The sequence below is a fragment of the Equus asinus genome, chromosome 13 (genome assembly GCF_041296235.1).
Source record: "Equus asinus isolate D_3611 breed Donkey chromosome 13, EquAss-T2T_v2, whole genome shotgun sequence".
Classification (NCBI taxonomy): domain Eukaryota; kingdom Metazoa; phylum Chordata; class Mammalia; order Perissodactyla; family Equidae; genus Equus; species Equus asinus.
Window position 1 is genome coordinate 21,101,862 of NC_091802.1, and position 19,661 is coordinate 21,121,522.

General features: G+C 36.7%; 1 protein-coding gene across 12 annotated transcripts in view; it reads left to right on the forward strand.

Moving 5' to 3' along the window:
• Positions 1-19,661, forward strand: part of NF1 (neurofibromin 1) — a 240,627-nt gene that overhangs the window by 141,148 nt on the left and 79,818 nt on the right. For all 12 annotated transcript variants that reach the window (XM_070482735.1, XM_070482740.1, XM_070482741.1 and 9 more), the window contains 4 exons: positions 624-721; positions 1,974-2,120; positions 4,124-4,270; positions 6,726-6,836. In XM_070482735.1, the coding sequence (XP_070338836.1) occupies positions 624-721; positions 1,974-2,120; positions 4,124-4,270; positions 6,726-6,836 (503 nt within the window). The remainder of the gene's footprint in view (positions 1-623; positions 722-1,973; positions 2,121-4,123; positions 4,271-6,725; positions 6,837-19,661) is intronic.

The window sequence follows — 19,661 nt, forward strand, 5'->3', positions numbered from 1 at the left end:
TCTTATACTTTTGTTTTATTTCTATTTATTTATATTACAAAGGAATTCATTAGGCTGATATCTGGTGGGCCTTATTATCATGGGAAAATATTTTAGCAAATGTCTTCTGAGGGTAGTTTTCTATGTGATCATTCTTGAAATTCTGAAATAAAGACCAAAATGTATGATTTTTTATTTAAAAAGACAAATTTTAATATGGATTTTTATATATGGTCATGTATTGCTTGATGACAGGGATATGTTCTGAGAAGGGTGTTGTTGGACGATTTCAACCCTGTGTTAACATCATAGGGTATACTTAGACAAACCTAGATGGTACAGCCCTCTCCACATCTAGGCTGTCTGGCACTAATCCTATGGACCACATATGCGGCCCCTCGTTGACCGAAACGTGGTTATGTAGTGCAAGACTGTATATGTAATAAATGTGTGTGTATATATAAGAGTCCTATTTGGGAAAGAATAGAAACAGCAATTAGTATTTATAGAATGAAGAATGATTGATTTTAACACCAATAGAAATTCTATCGGTGAGAACATTCATATTTTTTAAAGAATATATGAATGTGTAGACTTCATATAATAAATAATCTGATTCTTTATAATCCTTTTTTATTGTTTAGATACTTCAGAGCATTGCCAATCATGTTCTCTTCACAAAAGAAGAGCATATGCGGCCTTTTAATGATTTTGTGAAAAGCAACTTTGATGCAGCACGAAGGTAAGCAGCCTGCTCCATAGTCAGTTGCCCTGTTTGAACCAGATATTTTCAGTTTCACTTAAGTCTGTGTATATGGTCTACCTGAAGCTCTTGTGTAGGTTTTTTCTCTTCCCTCTCTAGGTCAAGAACTTAGTTAACCTTATTTTATTTTACTATAAAAGACAGTAATGAACTCAATCCATATTCTTTATAATTTGGTAGTGATTTCTATACTTGAAAACCAAGAGGGATTTTTGACGTATCTACTAAAATAGAAGATTTGAGGTTGCTACAATATGGAGGAAAGGAAGAAGGAAAACATTGCTTTTTAGTAAAAACTAAAACCAAAATGTACAGATAATGCATAATAGTGTATAGTCACAATTTTTTTGACGTTAGGATATTTTTGATACTTCTATTTGGAAGCATATCTGAACTAAAAAGTTACCCTTTACACCAAGAAGTGCAAGCGCATAAGATTTTGTTCGTGTGTGACTGGACAACTGTTGAAGTTTTATGATTTTAGAAAACTTGAGGCCTGCTAGGTTTCTGTAACTAGTTGCCTCTCTTTAGCTCTCTGAGTCGTTGGGTTATCTGTAAACTATGGATAATAGTATGTTTGCCTGTCTGAGTTGATTTTAGAGAAAACAAATGAGATAATTCATGCTTTGTAAATGTATGTAAGTTAATGTCCAGAATTCTGCTTTTCATGCAGTATGAATCTAATTGATCTGATTCGTAGTCTAAGCTAGACTTCTACAACTCTCTCTCTTTCAGTTTTTCATTATAGTTCATATCAACTTCTTTTTAATTAGAGTTTAACAGATGTATTATTGCGCTGCAGTCCATATTGGCGAAAAGTGAATGTCAGCGTAGGAATCATACTCTGGCAGATCGACTACCCATAGAAAGTTGAGAACAAAGGTTCTGATCCCAGCTCTGACCTAACAGGCTGTCTAACTTTGGAGAGGTCTTTTGTCTTGTCTACACCTCTGTTTCCTTATCTGTAAAGTCCTGGCTTCTCTTCGAAGTCGCATCCGTCTGAAGGTGGTTGTTGTCTGACTTGAGAGCCTGCTCTGAAGCTGGAGCCAGGTATCGGAGAGGGAGAACTTTCTCCCTGTCTCTCCTTGTTTTGTGTAATGATAGTCACACTGTGTGAATAAGCCCTCTATATCTGTAATCTGTTATTTCACAAAGTTACCTCATGTAAATTTAATTCAAACATAATTGTGTGTCTGGTTTTAAAAACTTTAATGACTTTGCATTTTTGAAGGTTTTTCCTTGATATAGCATCCGATTGTCCTACAAGTGATGCAGTGAATCACAGTCTTTCCTTCATCAGTGATGGCAACGTGCTTGCTCTACATCGTCTCCTCTGGAACAATCAAGAGAAGATTGGCCAGTATCTTTCCAGCAATAGGTAAGATTTCCCAGTCATGGGGATATTGAAAAATGTCAGTTTAAATTTATATTAATAAAATTATTGATCTGAATAATGCTTTTTACTTTGCGTCTTCTTGGAATAAGAATTGTGATTTGGAAAGAGAAATGTAGACTCTTTTTAAAAAAATATAGGCAAAAGGTTAAGTCCTAGTAAATGGTCAACAAGCCTGCTTAGGTGCTTCTGATGTTTTAATGTCAAGCTGAGAAATCACGAATTAGCCCTTTGGGTTTTTTCTGGTTTGGGAACTGTTAGACATAATGTGCAACAAGACATAGGGCAGTTTGAGTTTACTAGAAGATAAATGAGTATTGCCTCTGAATCTGTTTACTAGAAGATAAATGAGTATTGCCTCTGAATCTGAAGAGCAACTGGTTCTTAGGAATTTAATAATTAAAACGTTGCCAATGTTTTCATTCTGTAGTAAGTGCGTTGGTGATACTCTAAGTGTATGCAAATAACGCTTTATGTAGAAAATACTCAATAATTGAAAATTCTTAACTTGGCAATTGTTTCTTTAGCTGTTTTTAGTTAAAGTCTCTTGTAGCCTGGATCACTTGCTGTCCTTCCTAGTTATGTATGTTTATAAAGGGCCCAAATTCTTATGTATGAGGAGTTATCTTACAAAGGTAAAATGAGTACAGATTATTTTTAAATGCCAATAAAAATAGTTTACTCATCCTCGGGGAAGGTAGAAGACCATGAAGCTAAGGCTAGGTAATTAGGAGATGAGAGTTTAAAGGAGAAAGCATTTTAACCCTTTATGAATTGTTAATGGATTGAAGTAAACATGGGCATGACTGATGTGTGCCCTCAAATAGAAGACACTAAAATAAACTGTGGGACTTTTAAATGAAACATTCATTTCTCTTACATAATTCACATACATATTCCTGTGGTTTGATGCTAGAGAGTTTTTTAAAAATTTGGTTGTTAAAAAAATATACACATTCCAAACATACAAAAAAAGAGAGACCATAATATATACAGAGATCCATATCTACCGTCTACCTTTAACATTATTTTGCTGTATTACTTAAGATCTTTATAACATTTTATTTCTTGGGAAAAAAGATACTACTTCTCTCTCTGTAACTGACAAAATAAGGAAATTATAGTTATGTATAATACAGTTTTGTTTTAAAATTTTACAGAAATGATGTACTGAATATAGTCTCTTCACACAATATTCTATTGGAGATTTATTGTTTATTTAACTTATGTTAGTATTTCATTGAATGATTATATCACAGTTTATTTTTGCATTTCCTAATTGGTGGATATTTGGGTTTGTTTCCTGTTTTTCACTTTTTAAGTAATGATATAATAGTAGGTTTTCTTCGTATGTCCCCTTGTGTATTACCTGAATGTGTAATTGCTGGGTTCTGGGGTACACACAGCCTCACCTTTACCAGATCTTGCCATGTTGCTTTTCAAAGTGTATATGCTAATTTACGCTTCGACCAGTACTGTGGGAAAGTACCTCTTTATACATATCCTCACCAAAGTTGGCATTAGCAGATTTCATAATTTTTGCCAATTTGATGTTTGTGAAATAGTGTCTTGTTATTCTTATGTAGTTTATCTGTTTAATAGTTATTGAAATCCCACATTTACCCTGGTTAAGCAGAGATCTGATATTAGGGACAAGATGTCCAATTCCTAAATAGTGGTTTCTCAAAGTGGATTCTTTTCTCCTGAGAAAAAGTGGATCACCATGTTATTTTTACTTACTAATTGCTTGTTTAATGGTAATGGATTAAGAATACTAGAAAAAATGAATTTTTATGTAAATTTTGTAGTTTGGGGAGTGGTCGTATGTCTAAGGTGTATACTTATAACCCCCGAGGTCTTTTTGGTGCTATTTACAAATCAGCAGGGACCACCAGCTGACAATAAAAAGAAACTAATGTCAATCTAAAGAAATGTGTACTACTAAAAGTGAGCTGCTACTTTCTTTCTAAGTAGTTTGCTATATCTAGGGATCATAAAGCTGTTGGAAGACGACCTTTTGATAAGATGGCAACACTTCTTGCATACCTGGGTCCTCCAGAGCACAAACCTGTGGCAGATACACACTGGTCCAGCCTTAACCTTACCAGTTCAAAGTTCGAGGAATTTATGACTAGGTAAAGTACCACCTTGAAATGATGATTGCTTTCTTCTTGGTTGAGATGCAGAGTTTACCACCAAGCCAGTTGTTAGATATACTAGAATTTTTGATAGGAGATTATCAGGAAAAATGTACCTAATAACCACACTGCCCTGTTTTGGGATCACACTTTTCTCATATCCTATATATTGTTGAAATATGCTTTGCTTTATAGTTGATTTTCTTATAAAAATAATAATATCTTATTGAATGTACTTTCTCATGTTGCTTTGAGGTGTTTTTTGCACTTAATACTTACAAGGGAGGGTAGATAATGTTATTTTCATATTATAGTTAAGGAAAATACAGCTCAAAGTGAATAACTAATTTGCCCAAGATTCCACACCTAATTCAGGTCCTTTGCTTCTACGTGCTGAACTCTTTCTACCACACTGCAGATATTCTGTAAATATTTCAGAACCCTCCTAAAAGTTAATGGTTTTAGCTTCTTTTAGATTGAGGCTCACAAATTTAGTATGCCATAAAATTCCTGTAGACATTTGTTTTGAATCTCATTTAGAGTGATTTAGTCCCCAGTGTTAGACATTCCCCTCTATGACGTTACAGTGAAGCTGGTTTGCTGAATCCTTAGTCTTTAAAGTACTTTTCACAGTACTCAGTCCCTCAGTTAGTGCTTCATAATGACTCTGCATTAAGTGTTTTGTTCATGATGTGTGCCAGAGACAGAAAGAAAAAAGCAGAATCTGACATTCAGAAGTTAATTCACATTAGAGATTTGCATATAATGTGCCTTGCATTCTAAGTGCCTGTTATTGATCGTATTGTATATAGGTCATAGTTTTGTATATGTGACTCCAATTCTTTGATATTGTTAAAAGAATATATGAATATATAACAATCTCTTTTCCAACTTAATTTTTATCCTTAGCTCTCTTATATTTTTCCTCAGTGTAACAAGTGTTTATTCCTGTGTAATTAAAGGAATATTTTCCACACAAAATTTTTGTATTACCTAATTGAAAATTACACAGTACAATAATACAATACTATTTTTTATTCAACGTTACTGAGGATGTCCTATTTTTCTACAAAAACCTTATTATCCTTTTTACCTAAGACCCTACCTTTCCTTACAAAGGAATCTTCTGTGTTTTTGAAGACTAAATGATCTAATATGTGTAAGATACTTAGAACAGTGTCTGGTATGTATAAAGTGTTTAATAAATGTTAGGTGTTATTTTTGTTCTCTTCTAAGTTCCCATTGAGGCTCTTTGAGACTCATTTTTCTTTTTAAAAAATGTAGGTATCTTTATAATTTTCTCAACTATAAAAATAAAAAATGTTAAATTATTCAAAACATAGAAACATAAAGAAGAAAGTAAAAATTTCTCCATTATTCCACCTCTTAGAGGTAATTCCCTTAACATTTGACAGATAGCCTCCTGGTCGTTTATCTGTACACATGTGGACCGATTTCCCTTGTCAAGGTCATTTCCATTCGTATTAAACAAACACTGACCTGGTTCCAGCAACATGATGGACTAGGACAGTACACCCTCTCCTCTTCCCTAACCCAAGACACGAGACACATAGAAATGCTAGGTAAAAGAAAACATATTAAAAAAAATTTAAATACATAGCTGGACGATAATTTCTGAGCAAATAGCATACAGTCAGTACAGAGAGCTAAAGACATGAAAAATATGAAAGAAGTTAAGAGATGCAGATGATAGAATGTGAAGATCTAACATGTCAAGTAGGTGTTTCAGAAATAGAGCTTAGAGAGAAAAGTGAAGAGGTAATATCTGAAGCGACAGCAGATGAGAATTTTCCAGGGTTGATGAATGACGTAAATCTTCAAGTTAAAGACTCACACTGAGTGTTGAGCAGAATATATAAAAATTAAATCATACATTGAAAAAAATATTTTAAAATAATATGGGAATTTCATATATGATAAAAGTGGTATTCAGAATCCGGGAAATAAGAATAGACTTTTAATAACTGGTGTTGGTACAACTGAGTAACCATCTGGAAAAAGATGCTCATACCATTCATGAGGATAAATTCCCATGAAGAAGAAACATGGGCAAAGGAAGGCCCTTCTCTCTCATTCAAAATCAGTAAACCAGAAAAGAAAATGTTGACAAACTGAACTCTTAAAAAACAAATAAATTGAAACTCAAAAACTTCTGTCTAGGAAAAAAATACTATGATTCGAAACAATCCTGTGGTTAATATCCTTGTCCAGTAGTTTTCTTAGGCTAGTCCTAAGAACCACTCTTTGTGGTTAGAAAAGTAACGCCTTGAAATTTTTGGTACATGTTGCCAAATTGCCCTTTAGAAAGCATGTTGCTTTTTAAATATTTTGTCACTTTGTGTATTTTATCATTGGTCCAATTGTAGATTTTTGTAAATATTCAATGGGCAATATAAAGCCTATGAGTTACTCTATTCTTTTTTTCTTTCAGGCATCAAGTACATGAAAAAGAAGAGTTTAAGGCCTTGAAAACATTAAGTATTTTCTACCAAGCTGGGACTTCCAGAGCTGGGAATCCTATATTTTATTATGTTGCACGGAGGTAAGAAATACTGTGTTTTAGTTTGTCTTAACAGAATTCTAAAAATTATAGATAGCAAAGGTAGGAAGACAGCAAGTTTGGTTTTTCCCATTTGACTTCATTGGAATTGAAGACAAGTTTACCTGGAAGAAAATAGCTGGATAAATAGCCATCATGTCCCAAAATGATGCTCAGTATATTAGAAAGTGTCTTTCAGACTACCTATTTCATACTGGCTTCTCTTTCCTACATCAATTTTTTTTATAGTACTTACAATGGATTCATTACCAAAAGTAAAAAACCACAATGAATCTTTTGTTTTCAGATGTATTCTGATTAAATAATATCCACAATATGATAATCAAGAACTTTTTTTAAAAAAACAGAAATAAAACTTTAAGAGTCTGTTTCTGAGAACTTTTAGTAATATGCTGTGTAAGACAGGATCAAGATGATTTAACAAATAATTCAGAAAAGCTGTGGGAAATTTCTATAAAGATGGCACAGGTGACAGCCTGAAGATTGTGTTTGTTCATGCTGTCTTCAGTCAAGGCTAGTTCCTCGGAAAACTTTCTGGAAATGCTGTGAGTTCCTTCTTAACAATAGGTATGATGCTTGCGTTGCTTTCTCTGCCATTATCTTTTCTTTCCTGCCTCACTCTACCTTCCTTTTGAGAACTTATCTGTGACATTATTTGGTCAGTGTTACTTCTACCCATTTAACATGACATACACTCTTGGTAATCGAACGTTAAAAACAATGGGATATAATAGACCACTGGATTTGGAATCTCAAGGACTATGTTTAGTTTTAGTTATGCTATTCACTAGCTGTAGGAATAATCTTTCTGAGTTTCCTGAATTTAACATAAATTGAGGAATTAATCAGTAGACTTAATGGTCGTGATAGCTAAAACTTGGCAGTGTGTAGGAAACAAACAGAAGTGGAGAAATAGTGGCAGAGTGTTGAAGAAAGGAAGATGAAAGGCAGGAAACTTGTTTAATCAGGTAATTCAGGTAGTGTTAAGACCAGGAAGTCCCCAGCACTGGGGTAGGAGGGAATCAAGAGGGTGTAGAGCCTTGCATTTGTCTGTAGCCCTCCTCTTTAGCAACTCTGAGTGATGTCTCTGCCCTTCCCGGGGAAGTCCTCTATCCAGCCTTCGTCTCACTTGCTGTTTGTAAATTGCCTAGGATAATTTTAATTTTTTTTTGCAGTGGAGATGAACCATGTTTGTCTTCCAGCCTCAGCCTTTAATAAACCAGCGTATTTTGCCTTTCCTTGTTTTGTCTAAGTAATTAAGAGTGAAGCACTGAGGAGACAGGTAGATAGATGTGTCTCCTTCTCCCCCTTTAAAGTCTTGTTAGTTTACGAGTCACAGAGATTTCTGGAACACCTCAAAGCTGGGTTTTTTCTTTAGGATCAGAAACTGTAAGATTACATTTCTTCTTTTTTGGTGGTCTAGAAAAGGCCAAAGGAAAGTAGGAGGGGCCTGATGCAGATACCCTCTGTGGTGTTAACTCAGTGGGATTTCCAGGATTTTATATAGTGACTTAGGAGTGCTAAGGATTCCCAGCCCTGCTGCTTATTAGCTGTAATTGTGGATGAGTTAGTTTTTCTGAATCTATTTCTTCATATGGTAAAGAGGGGGCAGTGCTTATAAAAACTATGCTGTCTGCCTCTCCCGTAAAGTATTTGTGACCTATGAAGTTCTATACAAAGTATGTTTGAGATTTTCTTTTCTTTTTTTTTTGGTTTTTGGGTATCGCTGTCAATTTCAGAGTTTTTCGGTGCTTTTAGTTTCTTACTTAGACCCAGTAGATCTCCTCCTGGCCTTCATTTTCACTTGGTTAAAGCCTTAGCTCCAGGACAGATGAGCACTGAGTTGCTCAGAGCACAGGGCCCAGTTCCTCCACTGTACGAGTCCAGAAGAAGACGGTGAAGGCCTTATCTCTGTGCAGCCAGCTTTGTCAAAGAGCACTGGGGTTTGACTTCTCTTCGTTATTTCTGTGGCTTAGGCTACCAGGTATTAGTTAGTACTGTGGATTCCAATCTCCTTGCAGCTAGTCCACAGACATTTCAGACTTGAAACGTCCAAAACTTAATTCAGTGTATATTCAAATCAAATTCTCTTCACACCATATTCTTTCTCAATAGCATCACTATCCCTTCCCATTCTGGAAACCCTAATCATTTTAAATTCTTCCCTCTTTCTTTTATCCTCCTCATTATCAGTTACCAAGTCTTGATTTTAGCCATGAGATATTGGCAAATCAATTAAGGTGTTTTAGTTAGGCCTTTGTTATTGCAAAAAAGTCATTCTTGTTTTCTCAAGAAGATAGGCTGCAGGAGAAACGTGAGTTAGAGCAGAGCCTGCTCAGATGCAGACAGAATAGATGGCTGTTGGTCCTGGAACCAGCTTACACTTTTTGACTCTCTATTGGCTTCTGCTTAACTCTACCTCATGATTTCCCTCCTTCTGTATCCTTTCAGCTTTAGCCCCAGCTAGTAATGCCTTCATTACTTCAGTACAGCACACTTGAAATGCCGGAAAGAGAATGTGGTTCAGTTCAAACATGTCTGTTTGGCAAACTTTTAGTGCTGGGTACTGGCCAGCCGGTAGGTTTTTAAGTCAAGTACATGCTCCTAGCCCAGCAGTCATGCGACTCAAAGTGACCACCTAGTGCTTCTCCTTAATCAGGGACTGTCTTTAGGTATGTGTTTTAATTTTTGGATTTTTAAAATTGGATCTTAATGGCTTAATATTACTTTGGTACCTTGGAAATGTCTTTTGAAACCATTTTTTCCCCATTGCCATTACTGAGACTCTTATTAGCTCTTACCTGTACTAATGCAGCATTATTCTCCCACTTCCTAATCCCCAGATTACTACTTCCAGGTTATCTTAACATCGCTTCTGGAGGCAGTTTCCAGTACAAATCTAATTTTGTCTGTCGTGATGAGTTAAATAGCACCGTTGACTCCCTGTATAAAGTCCAGGTTCTGTAGTCAGGCGTGCAAGGTGCACCATAATTTTGACCTCATTTAGTTTCTAATCTTTTCCTGCTATTCCCTCCCATATACTTAGGCTCCTGCCCTCTAGTAGTTAAAGTACGATAAATACAAAGACAGTTGTTGCAGCGTTGTTTATAGTGGCAAAAAAGTGAAAACAATATAACTACGTTTCAAAAGGGGAATTGTTGAATAAATGATGATACATCTGTATAATGGAATTATATGCACTGTGTTTATTTTGCTTGTTACAAGTGACAGAAACGAAACTCAATCTTGTGTAAACCAAAAAGGATATCAGTTGGCACATGTACCTAAGAAGATCAAGAGATGGACTGACTTTTTACATGACGACATGCAGAGCTTTGAACAGTGTCATCTGGAGAACGTGTCTTCTCTGTACTTGACTCTACTTTCTTTGTGTTAATTTTGTTCCCAGGCAGCTCTTCCTAAACTGTGGCCAGCGATAGTTTGTGTTCTCCTAGCTTAACAACCTCAGTGGAAAAACACTTCTTTCCCAGTAGTTACAGCAAAGGTACTGTTCTTATTGACCTAGCTTGAGTCACATGCCAATTCCTGAGGCAATCACCAGGGCATGGAATGCCATGGGATGGAATTTCTTGGTTGTCTAGGCCTGAATCATGTGCTCGTCGCTGGAGCTCAGTGGTGAAGCCAGCCCTACTTGAATTGCCTAAACTGAAAGAGGGGACACGGGAGCAGGGTTTTCCAAAGGAACATTGGATTACCAATACCAGAACGAGGAAAAATGGTTTCTGAGCAAGCAAAAGTAACAGAAGTCCTCTAGTGCAGCTTTAAAAAGACCCGGAAGGATGACTCTGACAAGGTGCAGAGTAAGATGGGTGCGTGTGTGCGCATGCACGTAATATGTATAGAGTGAAATATGTGTGAGAGTATACACTAAACCTTTCACATTGCTTGTCTCGGGGGTATGATTGGAGGCGGTAGAGGCCCAATTATAATATTTCTCTCATCTATCTTTGTATTGTTTAATTTATTGCCAGGAACACATATCATTTTTGTAAGAATAATTAGAAATATAAAACCTAAACGTTAGCATGAAGAGTTTTCTTAGGAATATTGTGATAGCTGGCAATTGCTTTTTGGTGGCAGTAGTAATAATGACAAGAGCTAACGTTTACTGAGTGCTTTCTCTGATCAGGCAAACGGCATGTTATATAATTTTTCATTTAACCCTTACAATAACCTTCTGAGTTATTATTAACAGTCGTTGACATACGTAGAAACTGAAACTTAGAGACGTTGTTAGTCATTCCCAAACTTAGCAATCAGAATGACCTAGAGAATTGAGACAAACACACATACCGCCAGGCCCTACCCTGGGCTGCCAAATGCAAATCTCGGGGGTGGAGCCTGATCTGTATATGTAACAGGTAGCCCACGGGATTCATTCCTAGACAGTGTTTACTGAAGTTTGTTTGAGAATCCCACTGGGTCATGTCTTTAACTCATGGTAGCACAACTAGTAAGAATCAGAGTTGGGTTTCAAACCTTGACAATTAATGACATGGTTATTATCACTGTTAAAATGATGATATACTAGCATTTTGGGTTAAATCAACCTTTGTAGACCAGCATGAAAATCTCACTAATAGTTATGAGATGTATTTCTGTAGGGACAAGTTCTGAATTCTAGGCATCTGATTTACAAATGACCTTTTGAAATACAAGACAACGGTTTACTCAGAGCAAGATAATCTTGTCATTGGAGCAAACTGTATTACACAGGTTAGCAGAGTTGGTACCTTTTTTTACTATGACAGCATATTACTGTTATACATTCATGAAATATGGTGACACAGATAGCTGTATTGTTTTGGTAGAGCACTGGAGTTATTCTTTACCAGATTGGCACTTTTTTGTCTATTTAGTAAAAAATAAAATAACATAAAAACAACACACATCACTCCTCATCCCCCATCCACTGTCCCGTATCCCATTCTCTCTCTCTCACACACACACACAGAAGCATACTTTGGTTAAACATCACCAACATGGTTTCTTCTCTTACACCTTTAATGTAAAGATCTGAGTTTCAATTCAGTTTTGCAAACATTTAAAAGGCAAATGTGGTATTTTGCCTATTTTAGCATTTATAAGGAAGGAAACCATCATATTAAGGTGATAATTGAACTTACACAATTAAATTTGCAGACAACCAAATTAAGCTAGGATAATAACTTCCTAAGAAGTAAGTTGAAATAAATTTGATTTTCCTAGTGTGCTTGTTGTCATTCAGCAGATAATAATGAACTGACATAAGAATGCAGACAGTTGAAGTCCACTTCAGCCTCACTGCACACAAAACAGCAAAAATATTACATAGAAAAGAAAGTGAATGTTGTCCATTGGATTCAGTATGGTGCCACCACTTTTTGTAGTCGTCATATTCCTGCTTGTAACTATCTTAGAGGTCACTCCTGTTCCCAGAGCTGTCTTGGCATTTGAGGTTGTCTGGGATTTCGGGGTCGTTTGGAGTTTTGGAGCTGTCTTGACATTCGAGGTTGTCTGGGATTTCGGGGTCGTTTGGAGTTTTGGAGCTGTCTTGACATTCGAGGTTGTCTGGGATTTCGGGGTCGTTTGGAGTTTTGGAGCTGTCTTGACATTCGAGGTTGTCTGGGATTTCGGGGTCGTTTGGAGTTTTGGAGCTGTCTTGACATTCGAGGTTGTCTGGGATTTCGGGGTCGTTTGGAGTTTTGGAGCTGTCTTGACATTCGAGGTTGTCTGGGATTTCGGGGTCGTTTGGAGTTTTGGAGCTGTCTTGACATTCGAGGTTGTCTGGGATTTCGGGGTCGTTTGGAGTTTTGGAGCTGTCTTGACATTCGAGGTTGTCTGGGATTTCGGGGTCGTTTGGAGTTTTGGAGCTGTCTTGACATTCGAGGTTGTCTGGGATTTCGGGGTCGTTTGGAGTTTTGGAGCTGTCTTGACATTCGAGGTTGTCTGGGATTTCGGGGTCGTTTGGAGTTTTGGAGCTGTCTTGACATTCGAGGTTGTCTGGGATTTCGGGGTCGTTTGGAGTTTTGGAGCTGTCTTGACATTCGAGGTTGTCTGGGATTTCGGGGTCGTTTGGAGTTTTGGAGCTGTCTTGACATTCGAGGTTGTCTGGGATTTCGGGGTCGTTTGGAGTTTTGGAGCTGTCTTGACATTCGAGGTTGTCTGGGAATTTGGGGTTTGGAGTTTTGGAGCTGTCTTGAAATTTGAGGTTGTGTGGGAATTCAGGGTTGTCTTAGAATACAGGCTCACGCTAGGACTCAAGACTGTCACAGGAGTTGAGGTCATTTGTGTTGGAGCTGTCCCTGAAGTGTTATCAACAAACAGGAGGAGCAGGCTGATGAGTGATAGCTTGAACATCATTTTCCTGTTTCAAAATAATTATAGAAATGTAATCTAACCTTGGATCACAAACAAACCTAAGAACTAGTTTTTTTAAAGGGGGGGCGGGGAATGAAGGAAACCTCGTCTCCGCACTGGGGAAATGCCAACCTTTGGTTTAAGAAATTTCATAATTTTTAAGATAGAAGGAAATTTAGAAATCATCCAGTTCACCCCTTCATTTTACAAATGGGCTTAGATAAAGGGCATAACTTGCCTGAGGATGCATATCTAAAAATGATCAGGACTAGAACTTGAGTCTGAGTCTTAGTCCAGTATTCTTTAGAAGATGTGGTGAAGACATAGTATAGACATATACCAAAAGTTTAATAGTAAACCATTTTTAAAGTAAGGCTAATTTTCTTTTATCTTATATTCAAATCTAGTGACTTGCCACATTTGAGATAATGCAACTAGCCCATATTGGACATGGTTAAATATTCTTTTTTTGTTTGTTTTTAAGCTTAAACCTCAAGCTTTAATTTTAGAAATATAATATATACTAAAAAGTTACATTTGGTTCTAATATGTAATTGAGAAAATTTCAAATTACCTTTTGATGTTTTTTCTTTGAAGACTAAGAATTCAGGCTTTCTCCAGTGTCCTATGGGGAATCTAACTTCTAACCGTGTGCTATTTAAATATAATTATTGAGGAAGTCACGTGTTCTAAACTTAACCTGCTGTTTGCTCTTTGTAAATACTCCGTTGAGTGTTCCAAACAATTGGTGTAAACAGATGGGCTTTGGCAGGGATCAAGAGATTCAAATAAAGTCTTCACTTGCTGATTTAAAGAACCCAGTGAATACCACTTTGTTATTCTTCTTATCCACGTATACGTTAGTGAATTTTTTCACTGGATTGACTCTACCTAGAGGAATATACTATTTTGCTTGAGATTATCATGACTTAAAATCAAGTTAAGTATATTAGAGCTAGATGTCTATGTTTTTTTTCTTAAGGCATCTTGTATATGTGTTTATAGGGTAGATTCTGGCCACGGTTATTTTGAAATATTAAAAGTAATTTAGGAATATAGTGTTGCAGGAATTTAATTTCTGGTAAATAAAGTAACCTATTAGAAAAGAAATTAAACTTTATTAATATAAAGCCGACTTAATAAGAAAAGAATTGCATAAGAAAGTGATACTTTCATACTGAGTTTACAAAATATTTTTACGTTAAACCACCCACGTTGAAGGACATTAAGTCAATTCTTTAAAGGACTTTTGTCTTTTGATCACTCCTTTTCCTTGATAGCTAGCATACAGGGAAGTTGGGTTGTATTGTGCTAATGTTTTCATCACATTGGCCAGCACTTATTAAAAATGGCAGCGTTGTGAACAATGGTGTTGACATACACAAGCAAATTGCTCCATAAATGACCGAAGTACAAGTCAGTACATGTTCCTCACTTGTTTTACTTTGCTAGGAAGATTTTTTTTTCTCCTGATTGAATAGAAGCAGTGCTTGCTAAATCTTATTTATATGGTACACATAATATAGCACCTCACTTAACTGGAGGTTAGCGTGATCAGACCTAAGGAGTAAACATAAAAAACCTCTTAGCAACCGGAGTAGTTTTTATAAATCAGAGTATTCAGATAATGCACAGACAACTCTTTAGTGATGCTTCAAACACCTCAATCTCAACTTATTTAAAATTTAAAACTCAACATTTTCCCCTTCCTGTTCATGTACCCAGATATATTCTCATGATCTCTTTCTCAGTTAATTGCATCATTATCTAGCCAAATGGCTCTCCAACCATGGGTTTCTCATTATCTTCTTTTTCTTATTGATCTTAGGCTGCCCAGGTCTCTTGATGATAATTAAGTAAAATTTAAAATTCTGAACTTTTCAGCACTCATATGCTCCCAAACAAACAAAAATCGTTTACCATTATTCAGGCCTTTAAATACACCCACCTCTGTATCTTTGTATAACCTCCCCCTTCGAACTACTTTTCTTTTCTTCCTTCAAGGTCTAACTCTGATGGCAGCACCTTTTATGTGAGCCTTGCCTAATTCTAACTTTAGAATCAGTTGTCCCACGACTTCATACCTCTAGAGCACTTATCAGAGTCTGCTTTTTGCCATAGATGTATCCTAAACCTTTCTTCCACCATATTCTGGCTTTCTTGTGGCCAGGAACAACCTCTTATTCTGTGTAGTCTGTTCACCTGTGAGCACAATGAGTGCTGTTACAGAATAGGACACAAGAAACATTAGAATTTATTGAAATATCTCCTCGTGGTTTCTTCATTTCTGAGTGCTGATATCATTAGTGATGTCTGGAGTAATAAGACATTTGGTCATTTGCAGTTTTCCCTGCATTATAAGCATAAATTTCCAAGTCACAGACCTGAATTTAAGTCCCATCTCTACTTTCTGGCTATTATTTTGAGAAGTCTCTTCATTTGCATAACGTGGATTATAATGCACATTCATAATCCCTTACCTGCAATTCTGAAGTCCGAAATTCTCTGAAAAGCTAAAGTTTTGTCAAAAAAAGTTTGGCACCAAAACCGCACATCTATGGACAGCTAATCTTTGACAAAGGAGCTGAGGGCCTACAATGGAGAAAAGAAAGTCTCTTCAACAAATGGTGCTGGGAAAACTGGACAGCCACATGTAAAAGAATGAAAATTGACCATTCTTTTCCACCATTCACAAAAATAAACTCAAAATGGATCAAAGACCTAAAGATTAGGCCTGAAACAATAAGTCTTCTAGAAGAGAATATAGGCAGTACACTCTTTGACATCAGTTTCAAAAGAATCTTTTTGGACACCATAACTCCTCAGACAAGGGAAACAATAGAAAGCATAAACAAATGGGACTTCATCAGACTAAAGAGCTTCTTCAAGGCAAGGGAAAACAGGATTGAAACAAAAAAACAGCCTACTAATTGGGAAAAAATATTTACAAGTTATTATCTGACAAAGGGTTAATCTCCATAATATATAAAGAACTCACACAGCTCAACAACAAAAAATCAAACAACCTGATCAAAAAATAGGCAGGGGACATGAACAGACATTTCTCCAAAGAAGATATAAGGATGGCCAATAGACACATGAAAAGATGCTCATCATCACTAATCATCAGGGAAATGCAAATCAAAACTACACTAAGATATCGCCTTACACCCATTAGAATGGCAAAAATATCCAAAACCAAGAGTGAGAAATGTTGGAGAGGTTGTGGAGAGAAAGGAACCCTCATACACTGTTGGTGGGAATGCAAACTGGTGCAGCCACTATGGAAAACAGTATGGAGATTTCTCAAAAAGTTAAAAATAGAAATACCTTATGACCCAGCCATCCCACTACTGGGTATATATCCTAAGAACCTGAAATCAGCAATTCCAAGAGTCCCATGCACCCCTATGTTCATCACAGCATTATTTACAATAGCCAAGACGTGGAACCAACCTAAGTGCCCAGCAACTGATGATTGGATAAAGAAGATATGGTATATATACACAATGGAATACTACTCAGCCATAAAAAAGGACAAAATCGTCCCATTCGCAACAACATGGATGGACCTTGAGGGTATTACGTTAAGCAAAATAAGCCAGACAGAGAAAGATGAACTCTGTATGACTCCACTCATAGGTGGAAGTTAACATATAAACAAGGAGAACTGATCGGTGGTTACCAGGGAAAAGGGGGAGATGGGGGGAGGGCACAAAGGGTGAAGTGGTGTACCCACAACATGACTAGCAATAATGTACAACTGAAATTTCACGAGGTTGTAAACTATCATAATCTTAATTAAAAAAAAAAAAAGTTTGGCACCAAAACTTATTTGGTGGAAGCACCTAACCTACATCAGTGTGAGACTTTTCATTATCTTTATCATCATCTATATTTGTCCCACTTAGTGTGGATATTAATGTTTCACTGCAGAAATATTAATGAGATTGATTTTGGGGTGCTGTCTCAAATTCCACTGGAGTGTTACATAATATACGTTAAAGCTATTACTTACATTTGTGTTTCTCCTGTTTCTTCTGGGTACATCACCATACCACTCCCAGCATCTTCCTGGTTAGTGACATGTGACTGAGTTCTGGTTAGTAAACTGTGGGTTCCAATGATGTATGTCACTTCCAGGCCTGGTGTCTAACTTCTCACCAATCTTCCATTCTTGCTCTCTTCTATCAATACTTCCTAGAAACAGAAGGTTCAGTAGGGGGTCTCCAAGACCTTAGAAGATGGTAGAACTACTGGATGACGTGATATAAGTAGAAATACTGTTCTTGTCTTAGCCTGTGATGTTTCGGGGTCGTTTGTGATAAAAGTTAGTCTTTCCTGACTAATACGATTACGTCCTGGATAACCCACCTTTGCCTCTTCGAATCCACTCTCTCTTCTTCTCCACCCTGAGCTGTGCCCTGAGAAGCTGACATGAGTGGAGGATATCATTGGGCTTCTTTCCTCACTAGCTTCCAGTTGGCCTGTGTGGAATACAAGCAGGAGATTGGAGGGAAGAAAGCGAGTAAGGTTGGGGTATGGATTCTTTTGGCTCCCTTCCTGCAGGGTCACTGTGGGCTGGCTGCATCCCTCCATGAAGATAATAGTTTTTGTCAGGTGACCCTCTCTGTATCTGGTTTCTGGTAGCTGCTCCCTGCCCCCATTCCTTCTGGTCTGGTATCTCATTATCTCTTGTAGTTTCCCCAAACCCTTCCCTCTTTTCTATATGTAACCTCTAATATGCCAGTTTGAGTATGCCACCTGTTTCCTGCTGGAACCTGAGCCACCACAAATAGTAGATGCACTATATTGTCCTCCTAAAATCTGAATAATTCTGAGTTGAGAAGTGTATCTTGCCCCCGCCAAGGGTTCTGATAAGAGATTGTGGATCTGTATCAGGTTCACAGTATTATTGTGAGTATTAATTTTGATAATATTTGTATGGCCTTCATTAGAGCATCTAGTATGTGGTGAGCATTTGGTGAACAGTAGCCGTGATTGGTATAAGAATAGCAACCATGCTGTTAATTTTCTGTGTGGGAACTCTAACTTTCTCGTATTTAGAGCTGGAGCTTTGGAACTAGTGAGCAATTATAAGAGTAGTGTCTTCCTTTACATACTTATATTACCTTGAATTGACCTACTGGTTTTTTTAGGTGTCTCTAGAACTTTACCTTCACATATTGACTCTCTCACAAATTAAGAAAGTGGAGAAAAGTGATCTTATTTTTAAAATCATCTGTATGCTCATAAATTTCATATAGCAATTTCTTGAGAATTGCAAGTTCCAGTTTTAATATGTATTGCTATTCTAGAAACAATTAAGTCCCAGTTTCCCGTCTATAACTTTTCTCTTTGGTCTTTGCGTTTTTGTCTCATGGAAAGGACACTTGACTCTTTTCTTGAGTGGCAATTACCCAAACACCCTGTTGGCAGTGGAAGCACTTTTTGCTTTTTAGAAAGCCCTCTTTAAGTACTAAGCATGTCTGTGCTCATTGCGCTTGTGCCTCATGTCCCTGAAACTTTCAAAGTTTTGAAATTGGTGTATGTTTGGTTAGTTCTGAAAGCAGTTCAGATTGTCAGGATTAAAAATTTTCTTCATGCTGCTAGTGGATTTTCACCTGTACTTAAAAGCAGAGCGTTTACAACAGTTCATTAGTGTGTAGCAGCAAGTGGCTTATCAGAGTGGACAATTACTCTTCATGAAGCTGTTTGGAAGCTTCCTGAGAAAGTGGACGTGCAAATATGCAAAAACAAGATCTTGTTATGTTAGACCTAAATGTGAGTACCCTTTAGAATTGTACTTAAGCACTTTTCCCTTCTGCAGTAAAATATCAGCCTCTTCATTTTAGGAAGAGGAAATATAGGAAAAAGAACACATTTGCCCTTAGTTGCAAAATGCTTATTCTGAGGGCAAGTGTTCATCTTCGAGCAAGTTTGTCTTCCTAATGGTATAATAGTATAAGTCTGTTATCTAATTTTAGCTTGTTGTCATTTATTCTTATTTTTTGTTGTCAATGAAAAAAAGTGATTTAATTTTTTAAAAAAGACTCTCCTTCCTGTTTCCTTCTCTTGGTAATGTCTACCTTGAGTTTTAAATAGAAGCCTCTTAGCATCAGTCTTCACTTCTACCTGCTCTTAACCACATACATTTATTAGTTAAGTCTTATTAACTCTGCTTCTGAAACTTTTTTATGCTTTATCCTCATACTACAGGTTTAGTTTGTAGCTTCATCAGTTGTCTAAGCTAGGGTTAGCAAACTTTTTCTGCAAAGGACCACGTAGTAAATATTTTAGGTTTTTACAAGCTAAATGAAGTTTTCTTTTCCTTTTTTTTTTTTGTTTTTAACAACTCTTTAAAAACATAAGACCCATTCTTAGCTTGCAAGCCATACAAATACAGGCCACAAGTAGCATGTGGGCAGGATACCACCCGTGGACCAT